The sequence below is a fragment of the Motacilla alba genome, chromosome 22, assembly GCF_015832195.1.
Source record: "Motacilla alba alba isolate MOTALB_02 chromosome 22, Motacilla_alba_V1.0_pri, whole genome shotgun sequence".
In the NCBI taxonomy this organism is placed as follows: domain Eukaryota; kingdom Metazoa; phylum Chordata; class Aves; order Passeriformes; family Motacillidae; genus Motacilla; species Motacilla alba.
Window position 1 is genome coordinate 2,389,210 of NC_052037.1, and position 10,154 is coordinate 2,399,363.

The 10,154-nt window shown below is 58.4% G+C and overlaps 1 protein-coding gene across 1 annotated transcript; it reads left to right on the forward strand.

Annotated features, from left to right (window-relative positions):
- The first annotated feature begins 260 nt into the window (after positions 1 to 260).
- LOC119710957 (STAM-binding protein-like) lies at positions 261 to 10,149 on the forward strand. Its single transcript, XM_038160517.1, has 8 exons — positions 261 to 420; positions 1,650 to 1,877; positions 5,196 to 5,271; positions 6,134 to 6,229; positions 6,832 to 7,159; positions 7,776 to 7,900; positions 9,291 to 9,428; positions 10,033 to 10,149. The coding sequence occupies exons 2-8, from the start codon at positions 1,675 to 1,677 to the stop codon at positions 10,147 to 10,149; spliced, it is 1,083 nt and encodes a 360-aa protein (XP_038016445.1). The 5' UTR covers positions 261 to 420; positions 1,650 to 1,674.
- Positions 10,150 to 10,154: the final 5 nt, after the last annotated feature.

The window sequence follows — 10,154 nt, forward strand, 5'->3', positions numbered from 1 at the left end:
GGGCAAGGAACGGGACTGACCATGAAAACTCTGATTTTTATTCTCCTTTTTACCCATTTTTTGCCAGTGGGTAACTCAGCAACGTTTTTACTCAAGTGAAAACATTTTTACTTTTGCTAAAGTAAATTTCCACGCTGTGCAAACTCCAGCCTGGCTGCGGAGCGCTGATTTCGGGGGTCGGGCGCGGTTTTGGGGTGAAACCGGCCGGGTTTGGGCTGGGCGGAGCGCGCCCTTTTCGGGGACGCTGCCCCTTTAAGAGCGGCCGCCGTGACGTCACGACGCGCGGCGTTCCCCCCTAAGGAAGCGGAAGCCGCGTACCCGGACGTTGAGGCGGCTTCTGATTGGCAGCCGAGAGCGAGGCCGCGGCAGGTGGGGAAGAACCCGGAAGTGCTGAGGGGAAACGGCGGCCGCCCGCGCCAGGTCAGGGCCGGGCCGGGCTGGGAGGGCCCTGCGGGATGGGGGGGTCCCCGCCGCTGCCGGGGGGGCCCTCTGAGCACCGAGGGAGGCGCCAGGGCCGCGGTGCTGGGGCGTGCCGAGCTCCCCCGAGAGACCCCGGCAGGAGGGCTCCGTCTGGGGGGGGCCGGTATGGCGGCGCGGGCAGGGGAGGCCAGGGGAGGCTGGGAGCTTCCCTCGAGCAGGGGGGGCCCGCCCCGGGGCGTTCCGGCGGGGCGATATTCCCTTCAGGAAGGAGGATCCCATCGCGGGGAGGGGGGGTCTGGCTGTGGGAACCTTCGCTTTAGGTTCCTGTCGTAAATCCTAAATTAGTTTCTAGCCTAAATTAATTTCTAAGCGCCATCTCTGCCAGGAACTGCTGAGATCTGCTCAGGGCTGGGGGATGCTTCTCCTCAGAACAGGGGAATTCCTTTTGGGGCTCCCCTTGCCCCGTTGTGGAGGGAGGATTTGGGAGGATCCTGTTGGGTCAGGGTGGATCTGGGAGGATCCTGATGGATTTGGGAGGATCCTGGAGCCCTGTGATTATCTGATTTCATGATTCCGTGATCCAGTGATTCTGTGATTCCCTGATTTCCACAGTTCCACGATTCCCTGATTCAGTGATTCCTGTGACCCAGTGATTCTGTGTTTCCCTGATTCTGTGACTCATGATTCCCTGATTTCCCCAATTCCCTGATCCCCAGATTCAGTGATTTCTGTGATTCCCTGATTCCCTGATTTCTGTGTTTCAGTGAGTCCCTGATTTCCGACTCCCCAATTCCACGGTTTCCCGATTTCTATTTTTCTGTGGTTCCCAGATTTCCCTGATTCCCCGATTCCTGTGTTTCAGTGATTCCCTGATTTCCCTGATTCCCCAATTCCCTGATACCCTGATTTCTGTTTTTCTGATTCCCTGATTCAGTGATTCCCCGATTCCCTGATTCCCTGATTTCTGTGTTTCAGTGATTCCCAGATTTCCCCGATTCCCCGATTCAGTGATTCCCAGATCCCCCAATTCCCCGATTCAGTGATTCCCAGATCCCCCAATTCCCCGATTCAGTGATTCCCAGATCCCCCAATTCCCCGATTCAGTGATTCCCAGATTTCCCCGATTCCCCGATTTCTATGTTTCTGACATTCCCTGACCCAGTGATTCCCATATCCCCCAATCCCCAACTCCCCATTCCATCCCCACCCTGACTCCCGTGTCCCCGCAGCCGCGGTGGCGTCCCCGGCGCGGCCATGCCGGGCGCGGGCGGTGCCAGCCTGGCTCCCGAGGAGCGCGTGCGGCGCCTGGTGCGGGCGGGCAGCAGCGTGCAGGTCAGCGAGGACGTGCCCCCGCGCCGCTACTTCCGCTCGGGCGTCGAGATGCTGCGCATGGCCACGGTCTACTGCCAGGAGGGCAACCTGGAGCACGCCTTCATCCTCTACCACAAGTACATCACGTAAGGACGGGGGCCGGGGGAGGCGGGAGAGCCCCGCGGGTCTGGGGTCTGCCAGGGATCTGCTCCTGAGGAGTTTGGGGTGCTCTGGTGCTCCTCAGGGGTTCAGGGTGCTCTGGTGCTCCTCAGGGGTTTGGGGTGGCTGGGAGAGGTGGGAGAGCCCTGTGGGACTGGGGTTTGGCCAGGGATCTGCTCCCTGAGGAGTTTAGGGTGCTCTGCCCTGAGGGGTTTGGGGTGCTCTGCTCCCTGAGGGGTTTGGGGTGGCTGGGGGAGGTGGGAGAGCCCCGCGGGTCTGGGGTCTGCCAGGGATCTGCTCCCTGAGGAGTTTGGGGTGCTCTGGTGCTCCTCAGGGGTTCAGGGTGCTCTGCTCCTCAGGGGTTTGGGGTGGCTGGGAGAGGTGGGAGAGCCCTGTGGGACTGGGGTCTGCCAGGGATCTGCTCCCTGAGGAGTTTGGGGTGCTCTGCTGCTCCTCAGGGTTTTGGGGTGCTTTGCTCCCTGAGGGATTTAGGGTGCTCTGCCCTGAGGGGTTTGGGGTGGCTGGGAGAGGTGGGAGAGCCCTGTGGGTCTGGGGTCTGCCAGGGATCTGCTCCCTGAGGGGTTTGGGGTGCTCTGCCCTGAGGGGTTTGGGGTGCTCAGCTGCTGAGGCGTAAAAATAAATAAACCCAAAAGTTGTAAAGGCAATAAATCCTCAAAAGGCCCCTGCTCCCGAGGGAGGCGCTCCCTGCCCCCTCAGCGCAGCTGTGGTGTTTAAAAGGATAAAACCTCTGATCCCGAGGGGGCAGCGGGCTCTTCCTGTCGGCTTTCCCCTCAGCTGCCCCTCCTGCTTCCCCCTGCCGTGCTCTGTGCTGTGCCCACTCTCCCGGGCGGGGTTGGCATCTCCCTGGGCACCGTTTGGCACCTCCACGGGCACCGTTTGGCATCTCCGTGGGCACCTTCCCTGCCTGCCCCTCAAACCCATCGCATTTTTCTCCGATGAGCTTTGCTCCCTGCCTCGCCCTTGCTGAGCTTTTATGGGCATGGCGGCGAGGCCAGGAGGCTGCTCCGGGAGCTGGGGAGTGGAAAACCTTCGGGAAAGGTTCCCAGCAAAGCTTTGGGAAGGGTTCCAGGCCCCTCACGCAGCCCGGGCCGGAGGAGAAACGTTTTAACTAAACAAATGAGCTGGTGCCTGGGTCACTGCAGCAGCCTGAGGTGCTGGCTTGTGTCCCCAGCTGCTTTCAAATGGTGCTGCTGGCATCTCCAGCCTGGCTGGAAACCTTTTCCACCAGGGAAATCATCTTTTCCACCAGGGAAATCATCGTTTCCACCAGGGAAATCATTGTTTCCACCAGGGAAATCATCTTTTCCACCAGGGAAATCGTCTTTTCCACCAGGGAAAGCATCTTTTCCACCAGGGAAATCATTGTTTCCACCAGGGAAATTATCGTTTCCACCAGGAAAAACCTTTATCCTGGTGGGATTTCTGCAGTGCTCTCCCTTCCCTGGGAATGGGGGAGCTGAGGGGGTTCAGCCTGGGGCAGAAAAGGCTCTGGGGACACCTGAGGGTCCCTTTGACTGCCCAGAGAAGGGTTCTGAAAAGGAGGGAGAGGGATTTTTACACAGGCAGAGAGTGTCAGGCTCGGGGGATGGTTTTAAACCAGCAGAGGGCAGGGATGGATTGGATGGGATTTTGGGAAACCCCTGCCCTGGTGGGATTTCCGCAGCCCTGCCCAGTGTGAGCTCCTGCCCTGGGTTGCCCAAAGATGGAATTTTGGGAAGGAATTCCTCCCTGGGAGGGTGGGAAAGGGCTGGGATGGGATTCCCAGAGCAGCTGGGGCTGCCCCTGGAGCTCTGGCAGTGCCCGAGGCCAGGCTGGAGCCCCCTGGGGCAGTGCCAGGTGTCCCTGCCATGGCAGGGGTGGCACTGGGTGGGCTTTAAGGTCCCTTCCCATCCCATCCCAGCCGTTCCAGGATTCTGGAACTATCTCCAGGATTTTTAACACCTTGCCTGTGGTCCTGAGCAGCTTCTCCTGCCTTGATCCAGAAGGGTGTTGGAATCACCAGCAGGAACACTGGGCTGGCTTGGTGAAGCCAAATCAGAAGGAATAAAAAAGGAATAAGGCACAATTCTGAGCCAAATAAGAAGGAAAAAAGGGAATAAGGCACAATTCTGAGCCAAATAGGAAGGAAAAAAGGGAATAAGGCACAATTCTGAGCCAAATAGGAAGGAAAAAAAGGAATAAGGCACAATTCTGGGCCAAGTAAGAAGGAAAAAAAGGAATAAGGCACAATTCTGGGCCAAGTAAGAAGGAAAAAAGGAACAAGACAGGAGTTTTCTGTAATGCTGAGGCTCCTCAGTTGCTCGGATCAGCTCCAGGGACTCGTGGGGGTGTCTCGAGGGCCTCGAGAGCCACCGGCTTGGCCTGGGCACCAGAACTGGGCTTAAAAATAGTCCTGGCTCTGGCTGCTCCCCAGCTGCTGCTCTGCTGGGCTCCGGGGCTTTGCAGCAGCCCAGAAGTGCTGGCTGTGGGAGCTTCTGGTGTTGCCAGGCCCCAGCAGGGCTCTCCAGAGGAGCCAGGAGCTGTTCCAGCCCTTCCTCTGCCCCGGGGTTTTCCTCTGCCTTCCTGAGCCCTCCTCTTCTCCTCCTCCTGCCCACGTCTTTTCCCCACTTCCTGACTTGTGGAAACCCAGCTGTCCCTGCTGGTTTTTCCATCCAGCCCAGGCCAGCATCTGCTCTTAATCCTGCCTAATGAATCCCTTCCCTTTGGCTCCCGGGCTGCTGGCAGGGCTCGGGGCCTCGCTGTGTCTCCTCGGGCACCGTGACCCACTTGGCACCCCCAGCTGGCAGTGGGACCTCGCTGGGGTTGGGGTTTTTGGGGTTTTTGGGGGGCAGCCACGGCCTCTGCAGGGCTCCAGCTGTGCCCTGGATCCTGCATCCTCTCCGGGATCCTGCATCCTCCCCTCCAGCTGATCCTGCATCCTCCCCGGGAGCATCCAGGGGGACACAGAGTCCTGGAGGGCTCGGGGGTGCTGGCTTGGTCTGCTGCAGGGTTTCTGTGACTCCTGAGTTTTTCCTGCTTGGTTTTGTTCGGTTGGTTTGTTCTGCTCTCTGTGGCACTGTCTGTTCCCTTCCAAACAAATGCGTTCAGGGTTCCCTTCCAAACAGAAACGTTTGTCCCCCAGGGTCACCTCCAGAGGCCAGGTGCAAGGAGAGCCTGAGAGGGCTTGGGTGAGATCTGAGAGCCATGCAGAGCTCCAGGGGCTGCTGAGGGATGGAGGCTTCCTGCAGCCCCACGGGGGGAGCAGAGGGGTCCCCCTGACCTGCAGCTTCTGTCCCTCTCTCCAGGCTCTTCATCGAGAAGCTGCCGCAGCACCGCGACTACAAAAACGCCGCCATCCCTGAGAAGAGGGAGACGGTCAGAGTAAGTGGGAGCGTGGTCAGGGGCATCAGCCCGGGGCTTCCCTGCCTCTGGGATGAGGGATCCACACCAATGCTGAGGAGCCTTGGCTTGGCCAGGCAGTGCTGAGCCCTCGGGGGTTTGGTTCTGGGCCACTCACTCCAAAAAAGTCCCTTGTGGATTGAGGGGCTGGAGCATGTCCAGAGCTGGGGAAGGGGCTGGAGCCACAGGAGCAGCTGAGGCAGCTGGGAAAGGGGCTCAGAGGGAGAAAAGGGGGATCAGGGGGGACTTTCTGGCCCTGCACAACTCCTGGTCAGGCTCTGCTCCCAGGGAACAGGGACAGAAGGGGACACAGCCTCACCTGGCACCAGGGGAGGCTTGGGTTGGGTATTGGGAAAATTTCTTCCCCCAAAGCATTGTCCAGTCCTGTCCCTGGCTTCCACTGTCCCTGGAAGTGTTCCAGGACACCCGGGGACATGGATTAGTGGTGGACAGCTGGGGGAAGGTTGGACTGGATGATCTTGGAGGTGTTTTGTAACCTAAACAAGTCCAGGATTGTCTGAGTTACCCTTTGGGGGGTTCTCACCCCGTTGCACTTGCACTGGACTGGCTGTGGTGCCCAGCTGGGGTGTCCTTCCTTCCTTCCCTGTTCAACTCCCTGCTTTCCACAGACCACGAGCGGTGGCTGGGGATTTTCTTTCCTCCGAGGGAATCCTTGGAGATCCCTCCCAGCCTCCAGGAGCTGCAGCCAGAGGAGGAAAGGACAGCACCGCCCCAGCCATTGCTCAGTGATTTTGGTGGTGCTTTTTGGACTCTTCAGCCGCTCAGGTTTTGTTTTCCTTGCCTTATGGGCTGCCCCAGGCTGATGCTGAGTTTCCTCCTCCAGAAACTGAAGGAAGTAGCCTTTCCCCGAGCCGAAGAGCTCAAGGAGGAGCTGCTAAAGAGGTACGCCCAGGACTATGCTAAGTACAAGGAGCAGGAGGTGAGTGACAGCAGACTGTGCTCCCCTGGAGCCCCTCAGCCTTGCAGGGTTCAGCAGCTCCAGGGCTCCCCGGGTGCTCGGGAATGTCCAGTCTGGGTGGCCCCAATGTCACTGCAGGTGGCTCTGGCACAGCTGGCCGTGGCTCTGCTGCCCGTGCATCCCCAGGCAGCCTGAGCTGGGGCTGTGGGCTTGGGTTGTTCTCTCTGCCCCGTGATGAAAAACTAGGAGCAGAAATTCAATTTAAAAAGGGGAAGGGTGGAGGGGCTGTAATTCCACCACAACCCTGGGATCTGTGTGGGCAGAGCAGTCGCCTGTGCAGTCAGTTTGGCTCTGACTTGAGAGGATAGAGGGAACTCGACCTGGGATTGTAATTCCCTGGAAGAGGGAGGGTAAAGCAGCGCTTTTCCTGCCCTTGCTGCAGCTGGCTCTGGATCTGTGCCCTGCAAGCTGAAGTTTCCTTTGCTGGTGTCCTTTAGGAATAACCTGGGAATGGCTGGGGGTCTGCCCTGGGCTGGCGTCCCTCTCTCTGCTGCTGTCCCTGGGCGTGTTCCTCCTTGCAGCAGCAGGGGGAAGGGTAATTTGCACACCCTCTGGCCTTGCAGCAGCAGCTGGAGGAGGAGAAGACTCGGGTAGCCCTGATGAAGCAGCAGCAGGCAGAGCAGGAGCAGTTCCACGCCTTCGAGGAGATGATCCGGCAGCAGGAGCTGGAGAAGGAGCGCCTGAGGATAGTGCAGGAGTTTGGGAAGCCAGAGCCGGAGTCTGTGGATGGACCCCTCATCCCTGGCGTGGAAAAGCCCCCGACAGATTTAGCCCCAAAGGTTCCGGTCTCTCCGCTTCACCCAGCAAGTCCATCAGCGAGGACTGTGCCGTCCAAACCTCCTGTTGTGGACAGATCTTTGAAGCCCAGTGCTTTGGGGAGCACAGAGAACAGTTAGTACCCCTTGGGGCAGCTCTTCTCCCTGCTGGGGCTGAGCCAAACACGGCCAGCTTCTCTGGGAAGCTCTTGGAATTTCCTGCTCATGGGTGGGGGTTTGCTCTCCTGGCTCACTGGGTGCTGTCCTCCCTGCTCTTGCAGGGTCTGCAGCCTGTCTGCCTCTCCTTGATGCTAATACTTGCTGGAGATTGGGGTTTAGCTCCTGGCTGGGCTGAGTGAATCCTCCTCCTGACCAAATCCCACTAAATGTGCTTCCAAACCACGGATCCAGGCGCGTCCAGGGGCTGAGTGCTGCCCCGTGACACGTCCTGCTTGAAATGACCATTTCTGAGCGTGTGTGGTTTCATGTTTAGTAACCAAACACTGCTTTTAACCCCCTGCCAGAGGATCCTGCCCCTCTCCACCTCCCTTTCCCTGTTCTGAGAGGTGCCACCCGTCCTTTACCAAGCGTCACACCGTGTCACAGTGACACGTTTCCCTGAGGCCACCACTGGAAGGTGACTTTGTCACCCCGGGTGGATTTTCCCCGTGTCATCCCTTCAGATCCTGCCCTGAGGGACCTTTTCCTGCAGCGTTCCTGCCTCTGCTCACCGTGCTCCCTGCTCCCCGCAGGTGCAGCTGTGGATGTCCTTCGCCAGGTCATTGTCCCCAGGGAGCTGTGCCACAAGTTCCTGCAGCTGGCTGATGCCAACACCGTGCGGGGCGTGGAGACCTGTGGGATCCTCTGTGGGAAGCTGGTAAGGAAACGGCCCCCGTGGGGACCCCAAAAGTGGCACAGGGGGTTCTTGTCACTCGTAAGGAAACAGCCCCCATGGGGACCCAAAAGTGGCACAGGGGAAACAGCCCCCATGGGGACCCCAAAAGTGGCACAGGGGCTCTTGTCACTCGTAAGGAAGCAGCCCCCATGGGGACCCAAAAGTGGCACAGGGGCTCTTGTCACTTGTGAGGAAACAGCCCCTGTGGGGACCCAAAAGTGGCACAGGGGCTCTTGTCACAGTGCCACGGCTTTGGAAGTGGCTCAGGCAGCCTGGTTTTTGTCCTGGGTTCTTCAGTGTGGTGTCAGGAATGTTTGGGATGATGTGCCTCTCCCTTTCCTCATTTTTGGGTTAGGGTTTCTCCACCCTGAGTCCCCATTCAGCTTCTTCTGTCCCACTGGTGGCATTCCTTGTCCTTTTGGTGTCCCAGCTGGTGGCCCTCAGGCTGACAGGACGTTGTGTCCCCCCCAGACTTTGCGTGCCCGGGTTTTGCTGGCAGCTCCAGCCCATCTGCCCCGAGCCACTCCCAGAAGTTTGCTTTGAAATGGAATCGTTTGATGGAGCAACTTCCTGCAGTCCAGCTGCTTCCAGACTCTGGGGATGCTTTAGGGATGAGGCATGGTCCCTTTGGAGTGGAGAGCTGGGTCTGGGGGTGTCCAGGGCTTCTCTGAGCTCCTGGGGGTGCTCTGCACAGCAGGGAGAATGAAACGGGGAAAAAATCCTGGAACTCCTTAGGAAAAAATCCTGGAACTCCTTAGGAAAAAATCCTGGAACTCCTTAGGAAAAAATCCTGGAACTCCTTAGGAAAAAATCCTGGAACTGCGTGGAGCTGCAGCTGCAGATGGGTGGTGGATGCATCCCCGTGTAGGAATGTGCCCTCTGTTGAGGGAGTAGCCGAATTATTCTTTGTCTCCTTCAAAAGGCAAGAACCCCAGAAGTTTTTCCCCTCAGTTTGGTACAAAGACACCTCATAAGACCTTTGAGACTTCACTTCAAACTTGGGGCTGCCTGATTGGGCAGAGGCCAAGAGCTCTGGCCTAGGTAATTCACCAGAAAAAGAAGAGAACTGTGGAAATAATCCCTTTTGTGGGGTGTTTTAGCAAGAGCAAAAAGCTCTCGCCCTTAGCTCAGTGTTTCTCTGTGAGAGCTTTGTTATTTTGCCTTTTTTTAAAACTTTCCTGTTTCCAACACTACCTCGAGAGCCATCCTGCTCATCTGACGCCACTCATGGCAGCTGAACTCTCAGGTGTGACAAGTTCTCTCAGAGCTCCTAGCTCCAAGAGAAAAGCATCATCCATGGGCTGCTCCCAAGGCTCAGGAAGGTCCCTCACACCTGGGGGTCACAGCTGCCCCTGGTGGCCCTGCCTTGCAGATGAGGAACGAGTTCACCGTCACCCACGTCATCGTCCCCAAGCAGCTGGGGGGCCCCGACTCCTGCACCACGGAGAGCGAGGAGGAGCTCTTTGTCATCCAGGACCAGCACGGCCTCGTCACCCTGGGCTGGATCCACGTGAGTCTCCTTGCCCTGGCACCGCCGGGCTCCAGCCCCGAGGGGAAGGGCTGCTGGAGCAGGAGTTACTGCAGGAGGTGGCAGAGAATGGGCAGCAGCCTCTGCTTCTCTCTGCAGCAGCCTCGGTCACTTCTCTGCTGGGGAAATCCAGGCCTGCCCCGTGTTTGGGTCCCTTCCTAAAGCATCAAGGCCTTTGAGAAGGAAGGGGGAGAGGTTTAAATGAGATACTGAGGGAACTCTTCCCTGTGAGGAAAGAGGAGAGGTTTAGATGAGATACTGGTTAGAAACTGTTCCCTGTGAGGGTGGAAGCCCTTGCACAGGTTCCCGGAGAAGCTGGGGCTGCCCCTGAATCCCTGGAAGTGCCCAAGGCCAGGCTGGAGCAGCCTGGGGCAGTGCCAGGTGTCCCTGCCATGGCAGGGGTGGCACTGGATGGGCTTTAAGGTCCCTCCAACCCAAAGCATTCCACAGCTCCATGAATGACACCCCAGCTGTGTCCCCTGTGCCCTGCAGGGAGCTGTGCCTGCTCTGCCAAGCTTCCCTTGGCACACGGGATCCCCTGGGAGGGTTCCCAGCCTCTCAGTGCTGTCCCCTGTCCCTGCTGCAGACCCACCCCACCCAGACAGCCTTCCTGTCCAGCGTGGACCTGCACACCCACTGCTCCTACCAGATGATGCTGCCGGAGTCCATCGCCATCGTGTGCTCTCCCAAATACCAGGAGTGAGTGTG

Excerpts from the sequence above, each read along its gene's own strand:
- LOC119710957 (XM_038160517.1), top strand. The coding sequence starts at position 1,675 with ATGCCGGGCGCGGGCGGTGCCAGCCTGGCTCCCGAGGAGCGCGTGCGG. Across the intron at positions 1,878-5,195 it reads CTCTACCACAAGTACATCAC|GCTCTTCATCGAGAAGCTGC; the intron begins GTAAGGACGGGG and ends CCCTCTCTCCAG. Across the intron at positions 7,160-7,775 it reads TTTGGGGAGCACAGAGAACA|GTGCAGCTGTGGATGTCCTT; the intron begins GTTAGTACCCCT and ends TGCTCCCCGCAG.